The sequence below is a fragment of the Varroa jacobsoni genome, unplaced genomic scaffold (assembly GCF_002532875.2).
Source record: "Varroa jacobsoni isolate VJ856 unplaced genomic scaffold, vjacob_1.0 scaffold_1473, whole genome shotgun sequence".
Taxonomy (NCBI): Eukaryota; Metazoa; Arthropoda; class Arachnida; order Mesostigmata; family Varroidae; genus Varroa; species Varroa jacobsoni.
Window position 1 is genome coordinate 91,723 of NW_019214375.1, and position 9,945 is coordinate 101,667.

At 37.7% G+C, this 9,945-nt stretch overlaps 1 protein-coding gene across 3 annotated transcripts in view; it reads right to left on the reverse strand.

The window, feature by feature from the left end:
- Positions 1 to 750: 750 nt before the first annotated feature.
- Positions 751 to 9,945, reverse strand: part of LOC111270446 (stomatin) — a 14,987-nt gene continuing 5,792 nt past the window's right edge. For 2 of the 3 annotated variants that reach the window (XM_022850679.2, XM_022850678.2), the window contains exons 4-7: positions 5,951 to 6,210; positions 5,147 to 5,485; positions 4,090 to 4,261; positions 751 to 1,939 (exon numbers count right to left, since the gene is read on the reverse strand). In XM_022850679.2, coding sequence (XP_022706414.1) covers positions 1,779 to 1,939; positions 4,090 to 4,261; positions 5,147 to 5,485; positions 5,951 to 6,210 — 932 coding nt within the window. In that variant the 3' untranslated portion in view covers positions 751 to 1,778. Of the gene's footprint in view, positions 1,940 to 3,611; positions 3,785 to 4,089; positions 4,262 to 5,146; positions 5,486 to 5,950; positions 6,211 to 9,945 lie in introns of those variants that run through there. The other variant, XM_022850681.2, reaches the window with a different exon arrangement.

Genomic DNA, 9,945 nt, shown 5'->3' on the forward strand with positions numbered 1-9,945 from the left:
GATTATATTTTTGAATATTCAAATACGTTACCCTAACTTTAGGCGTGTAATTTAAAGTGTTTGTTAATCAAAATGATTTTCTTCCGCCTGTCTTATGCAATCGCAATCATTACTTTCATATGTTTGTCCTTATCATCGAGAAACAACGAATAACGAAAGCGATGCGGCTTGATCGGTTTCAATATGAAGATAAAGCCTGACTTTTAGAGAAACTACAATTACACAGAAGAAAGGATGCTTTTGCATCGCAATAAATTTCGTAGTTTTTAAGCAGTACCCAACGGCTCCCAAAAACGATGAACCCAGAAGTAAAAAGATAGATCACGAACTTTATTGTGTAGAACACAGTTAGATACTAAAACGCATATTGCTAGAGAGTACCCAGACTACAACTGTGAATAACTGACGCAAGCTGGTTTCTTGTAAAATTGTTGTATGTAATTTTCGGATCCCTTAATGAAAAGCGTTGTTAGTCAGCGAATTACTTTACATCCGGTAATGGAATTAAATGATATCTGTGGTAAAAATACTAAAGAACTGAGATTTTTTTTAAATCTAAGAAGAGAAGGAACTAGCTTTCAAGTTATATAAAGTAAGTTACAAATAGCACTGCCTGGTTCCGTGTAACAACCACTCCCCTTTGTACAGCATCTGGGTCAAGCCTCACACAATACATTCTACAAATGTGTGCATCTACGAAGATACCCGTAGTAACGCATGTCTTTAATGAAAATTAAACACTGCAAAACATTACCGACAATATATTTTTTTGGTTTATTCTATACACAGAAATGAAACTCAGTAGAACACTGCGAGTACCGTAGTTGTGCTGGTAGTGAAACGTATACAGCCTCATCGAAATACAAATTGTAGGTAATTTTAAGAAATGAATACATGCAATGTGTCGTCTAAAATAGAGTTATCAGTTTTCAGCACTAAGGGTTCGTAGGTTTACACTTTTACGATCTTAGCTTGAGTTTAGACAATTGATGCACAAATGAACTAGTTGCTTCACAGCAACTTTCGACGCTGAAATGTTAGTTCTGTAAAGATTCTAACATTTTCAATTTACTTAAACTTCCACTGGTATAGCCTGGCAATTCTTTTGTGTGTACATGATAGTAATACCAAGCCCTTCATTGTTTCGTAATAACCAGCAGTATCCCAATGAAGAAAAACACAGGGCTTGCGCTTCATAAATAACATCCATCCGTACATTTTTGACGTTTCATACAAAGATTATATCGCTTATCTTATATATATCTTATATATAACGTAATAGACCTGTTATCAGTTTTGCATTTCGACCTGCGTTCATAAACACACATTCAATCTCGCTCGAAAATTGCAATCAAAGTCAAAATCTTATACTTTTTTTCAAAAGCGACGGGCACCATACACACATACATATGTATTTATGTGAGTCTTTTACATAAACATACAGGAAAAAAATATAGAAATCTTAGAAGTTAGGCGGAAGGATAAGAAGAAGTAGAACAAAAGATACGTAAAAACAAAGGCCTCCTGGCTTCCGTTTCGCGTTCGTTTCGTATCGACCACCTTCTTAATCGCTCTAAGTTCTTCACGAAGTAATTTCAATTGTTAATTGTTAAAGGTCAGTTGACCGTTGGTCTGGTGAATAACTAAGATTGTCATTAACATTATCATAAAATGATGGAACAATTAACATTCGATGCCAAAGAGCATAGGAGTTTTTTGGCATGTTGCCTCTCGTTAGGGAGCTCTTGGTTGGCAGAACTTTTCGCAACCAAGGAGTCTTACGACGAGGCAAAGGCAATACCCTCCTGGTCGGGTTCGTACGAAGTCTTGTGGACAAGGACTTCCGGAGGCTGTATAGGTCCAGTACGAGGATGCTGAGTTTGTCCCGCCAATGAGGCACCAAGTGTGCTTCCTAGCGCATTTTCGCCACGGAAAAGACCTGAAACACAGGCGGATAAGTAAGAGCTGTCCATTACATAATGGAATATTTAGGCTTAAAACACATCTTTGTTAATGACCAATAGGATTTTACGTTCGAGTTATTTCAGTCTGTTCATAAATAAATCAATATTTCCTTCGGCTTCAGATCTAGGTACGACAGTTCTTTTCTTGACAAAACGCCTACGGAGAAAACGATCAGTCAAACAAGGTAACTACACATATGTCTATATATACGTACCTATCGGTATATTAGCTGTATGTCGGTGCGCCTATAATGTTATAAAAATAGTGGCTTTGCCGTGGAAGATGAAAATATGAGATATGAAACTACTCTACAATATTTTTCTTCTATATTGTCTTCCAGTCCAGATTGGCTATTGAATTAAGTTTTTCTACAAACATATGTAGCAATGTCCTCTAGTTAGTCTTCTGTTATTTGGTGTAGCACAAGTAAGATAGACAGTAACAGAGAATAGCAGATTTGTCGTGTCAGCCACCTTGAGTTTTTTCACGATCTCCCACGTGCGCTCACTCTAGCACAATTTCAGTCTTAACATTTTCCTTTTGCCGTTCGCTACTCTTGGTGTGTAGTGCCCTAAACCACATGCGCGCTCAATCCTACTTCACTCGAAAATGAGGGTACTCTAGTGCCCAGCTAAGCTCTGTGAGGCGTCACTAGAGAGGTACCTACAATGACCCACTGAATGAAAAAATCTGCACATTCACTGCTAAACTGAATGGGAGTAACCACAGAGTAACGATAAATGAACCTTACAGATGGCGTTTTCGTTGAGGGCGAAACTCAGGAAGCCTACTTTATCCCTATAGCTTCTTATATATATATATATATATATATACATATATATATATGTCTTGATTCGGCGCACTATATGGAATCGGGAAGGAGGACCTCAGAGTTCTATTTTATATTGGGATGAGGAGATCGCTGGCTGACAAGGTGACGAAAAAGCTTCAAGCGAGATTTGTCAGTCCCGAGGTACGCTAATGTGTTTGCTGCACCTTCGTGGCTCCATGGAAGAACAGAAGCAGGACAAATAACAAAGCGAATTCGGCGAACAGGAGTCCAATCAATGTTGTCGAAAGTCCAAATTTTTTATGTGAGTCTTTTGTGTTTGTTTAAGATATACAATCGGCCGAATACGAAAAAAGTTCTAGGTTTTTAGGTATATTTATATTTGATGGGTATACCTATGTCATATTAGGTAAAACTAGATTACTTAACGTATGTATATGGATGTCATTGAAAGGCTTGACCTTTCGTGAACCAATCGTTTGAATATCGTGTTACACTAATGGATCTTTTTTTTTTATTAACAGGGGTGATGTGAAATAAATAACTAAATTGCAGATTATAAACATGTATACCATGGAGACTACGCCAGTGGTTTTTGCTCTCGAGTATGTTCTATAAAAATTGACCTTACGTTTTCCATATTTAGCGCGCTGCAGGGATTTTCTTTTTAGAGCGAATACTTCAGCTGAGTACGTTTAACCCAAGAACATCTTAGATTTTTTCAAATGAATTCTAACCAGGAGATTGCTCTACCGTAGCCTAAGCAGTAATAAAGTGTATTATTATTATTTATTTAAAGTGACCCTTCATCGATGTGCGTTCTCGACCTGTATTATTAAAAAAAAAAAAGACACCATTTCGAGTTCGTCCCACTTTGAAGTTCTCGGTGTTTATCCATGTTTTGCGATTCGTAGGAAGTGATTCAAGTCATTATTGTTCAGAACAATACATCTACTTCAGTTTTATTACCGGTCTTTCTTTTCTAGTAGCCTCAGTTGTGACCTCCTCCCATTTAAAGCTGTCCTTTTTCTGAAAGAATTAACCGCATCTCAGCTGTTACTCTTATGAGACAGTATCATCGAGGCACTTGTGTGTGTAGATAAACAACTATGGTGTTCTCAACAAACAGAGCGATGAGACGGGATGCCATAACTGTCCAATTGAAGTGCTTTGACCATTTATAATGTCCTTTTAAGTCACAGTTGAGAAAAGGTAATTTAAAATTAATTTTTAGCAATACGATATACTGAGACCGATCAACTTAGTGTGCGCACGACAGTGTGGCTATATTAACAAGCTCGTCGGATCCAGAGCTAGGAGCTAAATAGCGATACCTCGAAAGAGTTCCAGTGGTAGAGGGAACACGATTGTGGAGTTCTTCTCAGCAGCGATTGAGGCCAGGGTCTGTAAGTAGCGCAGTTGGAGAGCGCCTTTCGATTCCGAGATGATGTCCGCTGCTTCCTTGAGAGAGCGCGCAGCTTGCTTTTCGCCGTCAGCACCGATCACCTAATTAGAATAACAACATGACAAGACAGAAATAAACGTCTTTTTTTTTGTAACGAATTATGCTGTATAATAGTGATGTTATTGCTATTGAATATGGTTTTAATCGTTGGAAAGGATATGTTCCAATTAACATTAAATGCAACGATTACTGAAAAGAAACTATTATGTTGGAGAAATTTTTTAATATCAATAAGTATTTCAATCCCTTTAGACAAGTTAACTTATTTTGGTTAGAATTTAACTAAGTGACAATGTGTTTCTTTTAACGAGTGACTTCTTGCCCACTGCTGAGTAGTAGTTATTCGGCCAAAGGTGTGAAATGAACATCCTAGTTTTAGGCTATCTGCACAAATGCTATTGGGTGGTAAAGTTCTATTTACATATTTATGTGGTAGACTATGTAGTATTTAAGGGAAACAATCGTAATAATCGGCGTTCAGCCAAAAAGGGAACGTCAAGAACTTGTTAGAAGATGCTATCGAAACTGTAACAGCGTGTCATTAATATTCAGTTCCACTGAAATTTATCATTTGACATTTACAAGTTATTGATGAACGTATAGTTTATTTGTTATGCATCGTCTGCGACATGTTGAAACTCGTTACAAAAACCGATATTGAAATAATCGATACACGCATTTAGCTGAAACAATACTATTCGGTAAAATGTTACAGGTATGCACATTTATGCATACTTATAATATAAAAAATATATGTATACTCAAATTTTGTTACAAGTTTATCTACTGCATAGGCTTGCCATAGAACGAAGCGTATCTGTTATCCCCGTGTTCATATATTTCGTTTATTTCTTTCAGTATGAATATAACGCCAAAAAAAAAACAACTCTTAGCATGCGTGAATTTTTGCTTTGTTTTCGCCTTACCTTCGCTCGTGCCTCACGCGACGCTTCAGCTTCTGCTGCCATCGCTCGCTGCATTTGTACGGGCAAGCGAACATCTTTGATCTCTACTCGTTCGACTTTAACACCCCAGGAATCGGTGGCATCGTCAAGACTGAGCTGCATAATGTGCGAGATCGACTCGCGTTCCGAGAGAATCTGCGATAGGTCTTTTGTACCGAGCACGTTGCGAAGTGTAGTGGCTGCCAGTAGCCTCGTGGAACGACCATAGTCCTCCACGTTCGTGACGGCAATAGTAGCGTGCTGGATGCGGTAGTACACCACGGCGTCCACAGCCACCGTAACCGAGTCGCGAGTCAGTATCTGAGTCAAAGAGACGGACACTGGAATTTTAGAACAGCGATGATGAAGCGAAAAATGAAGGAACCGTAAACAAACCTAACGATTACGGCATGATACATAACACTATCGTAGCACTCAGCTTGTTTTAATTGGACTCTCGCGTTAGCTAAAGGCGACTCAAAGCTAAACAATTGAACTACCATGTAACAACTTTTCAAACTGCAGGTTGAGCGGGAATTTTGATGGATCTGGGTTGTAATATTACGTTGAAGAATACCCAGGGGTCGTAAAAATAAAGCTGACATGAAAATTATCTATTTCATGGTGTAAGCAGTGTTTGCAGCCATCGATCCGGAGCACGTGGCAATTGTGTCGGGGATCTCCCTAGGTGAGGAGTTCATCTCTCTTTTTTTGGTATTTGTTACGATATTGATGTGTTCGCATAGACCTACTGTTGTAGACTCTTCCATACGTGATAGTACTCACTTCTTGAGGAGGTACATCAAAAGAGACAGTACGAAGATCAACCTTCGTATAATTATCAATGCAGGGTATAATGAAGAAGAGACCTGGTCCACGCGCGCCTCCAGTAAGAATTCGGCCTAACCGAAAAATGACGGCTCGCTCATACTCCTGTACGATTTTAATGCACATTAAAAGCGAGATCGGTGCCGTAATGACGATGAAGAAAATCGATACCACCGTTAGGATGAATGTGCATAGTGAATTGTGACCATCCTCGGGATCTTGGCCATGCGAAATAGACACAACAAAAGGATGTAAATTTCAACATCAAAAATTATAGAAACGAGGATTCAATTATATATATATATATATATATATATAGAATGGTCGATAAAGTACTGATTATTTTTTGCATCCGTTCCATAGAAGTAACACGAAGCTAATAACAGAGACCAAAACAGATGATAGACCGATGGCGCAAAATCTGGGCTATATGTTGGGTGCGTTAAAATTTCCCATCCAAGTTTTCTCAATGTTTGCTGGGTGGCTAAAGATGTATGTCGACTGGAGTTGCATAATGGAAGACGTCTTTTTTTGTTTACTAGTTTCGGCCGATTTTTTTCGATTACTAGTTGTCATTTGTTGTCAGACGGGGTCCGAATCAATCATTCTGCCAGACAGCAGCAACTCATAATTCACGATTCCTTATACTATTACTACCTTTCGATTATTAATGTTATCAAACGCATAATGTTACGTTAGTTGGCGTCAATCTCGGCTTCGCCACAAATGGTGGGGCATTTTTTATCGCCCGTGATCAGGCTCAATTTCATCGCGTCTTTGTAGCGCTCCGATAGATCAAATTATAATGGAGTAAATTTTTTTGCGTCAACATACGTCGATCTTGTCGATATCATAGCTATGCACGAATCGATTTTGCTATAACTTTCGCAATGACTGTATCAACTTTTTCCATATTAGGTTGATTATCATAAGGGGCATCTTTCAAGTTGAAATTTGCAAAACGAAAACGACAGATTTATATTTGAGCCAGCTCTTCCAACATTTAACCACAAATAGCATTTTTTTTTTTATGCGCTTAGCTAATATTTACACCTTTTTCTTTTATCGTAATGAAGTCGTAAAATACAGCGAATCTTTGTGCAAATTCGTTCATTTTTAAGGCGCTTTAGCTTAAATATAAATAAGGGCATTATTATTTCACTTAGTTTAAACACAGTGCTTCCGAGTCAGATACGAGTTCCTTATTGCCTGAGATATTCGACGATCCGATATTTATCAGGAATATTTAATTAGGGATTGTGTGCCCTCTATTATTCAAGGAAATTGCCATATGATAATGACAGGTCTGATTTTAAAAAGCCAGACTTCTAGATACAACTCACGGTATTTTTATCCATTGAATTTGGCAGTGATTGGGAATAGTAGCAAAAAGTAGGTAAAAGTTTCATCAATAGGCTATAATAGAAGCCGATGTCCACTTGTAAAGCGGTTGTACGTCCTTTGCGACATGCAGCCTGTCACTGTTGTGGAAAGGTATGATTTATTTTTTTTATTGGGCCTATTTTGTTGCATCGTCCTATTTAAGCTGTACCGTACATAGACCCTCGTCCACCGCTTTTTTTGCTTAGACGGTGTCTATCTATAAGACTTTTCTAGATCCATCAAACGCGTATCATGGTCTTCTGTGGATGAAAATATAGTTCAACTATGGATTTAGCCATATCTTTCGGAGCTACTCGTTTCTTTATTTGTTGCGCAAAGGAGTACAGATATTAGTTCTCGTCAACGATATGGTAACTCTAAGTGGGTATCCGTCGCTAAGTGTGACGAGTGAGATATTAAGAAACAATGAGAAACTGTGCTTGCTTGTGCTCTGCACTTAGTTCATAAGGCTACCCAAGTTCTCAATTTCTGACAAAATCCCAGTCAAGTTTCAAGGTTATAGCAAAATGTTCACAGGCCATCCTCTTGGCTTATGAACAAGATGTTTACCATCCCAGATCCTCATTGGGCTCAAATGGGCGACCGAAGCAGTCTGCATTTTCCAGGCCCAAAATGCCATCTTCAAATTTTCCGAAACCATTTTCGAGAGCTCTGCTAAATTTAGTAGCGAGCTTTTGATCCCGGAAAGAGGCGAAGTAAGCTAGACATATTGTTTAGAATATGCACAGACAGCCGATGGTGTGGTAAAAGGGTAAAAAGATATTTGAAAAATAAATGTTTATAATCAATCAAATATAATAGTACCAAAAGCATAAGCACAATAATAAGCACATGGGTTAAAACAAGGTAAGATATATTTAAAAATTGTCAATATTATGCAAAGGTGGGTATAAGGAGCATATGTACATAATATACATGGCAAAAAAATAGAGTTTTCAGGTACTGATCGGAGGTACAATAGTCACCAGTAATGTTTTACCAGCTTAATGTTCGTTAAGCTCAATATGAGCAAACCTGTTTTCGTGTTCTAATACGTATTGTTTAGAACGAAAGTGAGTATCTTCCATTCTGTTTATTAATTTAATCGGTAGTATGGATTAGTTAAGAAAAACAGTAGCAGTTCTATGTAAATCGAGCTTACTTAGTAGTACACATATTGTGCGAGATTTTTTTGTTAAAACTAAATATGAAACTCTTAATAAACTCTTAGAACTGCTTACCAACAGCTTATCATTGAATAAGGTATGGCAATAAACAATGCCGTCAGAACGTCAAGCTATCAAAGAAAGTAATGATTATTCTATTGTCTAATATGTCTTGATCACCTACATACGTATCATGACTTTACAACATAGTAGCAGACAAGCAAATAAACAATCTATATCTCATTAGGGTTTATTTCCCTAATCTAACTAATAACCAGTAAGACAGATCGCTTGAAAGATCACCGTACATTTCACCCTTATTTATGATGATGATACAGTAGTAATGAAATGATGAAAAGCATATACTCAGTGTTGCTTTTATATGTTATTTTCACTTTTATAGAAGAAGTTCCTATTTTGAAACGATTCGAGGACAGGTATCACAAGACTACTGACTGAAGTCGGCTTAGGCAAAGCTAGGTCCATCTCGCATTTGATATAGTTTTTCTAGAAAAGAGAGTTTTTTTAGGCCATGAATTTAAATATTGATACGAATGTTTCGGATTCGTCCCGGCCATTCATATGTCAATGCCCTCAATTGCTTCTTCATCGTCATCATGATCGTACATCCTTCCCATCCTGGTACCTTCATTTACAGTCTCAGTAGAAGTTAATTGTTTGTAAACTTTGTGCGGTAAAGTGTACGCGAACAGGAACATACTAGCAACAGGATATATTCGATAGATAGTAATTTCAATTATAACAAGTATTCGATGAGCTACGTGATACTTGTTGGAAGTTCTGATGTAGTCAGCAGCCCAGGATGGCAGCGTAATAGTAAATACACAAAGAAAGTATTGTGTCATTTCCCTTAGTGCAATCAGCATCCATATTTGAAAAATAACAACAAGAAAAAAAATTCGGCTTTTTTCCTACCGTTCTGCAACATTATCTTTTACATTTCATTTCTTTACTGGGTCCACCTAATCTGTATCCCACAAAAACCATAAATCTTTCTCCTGAAATCACACCAAAGATGCAGACCTTCTATAGGTGAACTGGGTTTAAAGTTAAAGGTTTAAAAGGTATTTTTTTATAGTTTTTTTTTTATTCCCGAATGACCCATTCTAGTTTACATGCTTGCTTCTTTCATTATTCTGTACGACTCATGTTAGCCGCACTCTTGCATTTTGTCTTGACTCAGCTGTCACTTAAAGTTCATTCTGAATGTGGTACGGCTACAAACAGACACCGTTTGTCAGGGTACAACTAGAGATAACGTGATTCGTTTGTGCCAACGGTTATAGACAATTCATCACAATTGTTGACAATCAATAATTGCACAACTTATAACTTACCAGTAGAGCGGTACGATAATAAGGGTATCATGGCAAGGACCGGGAA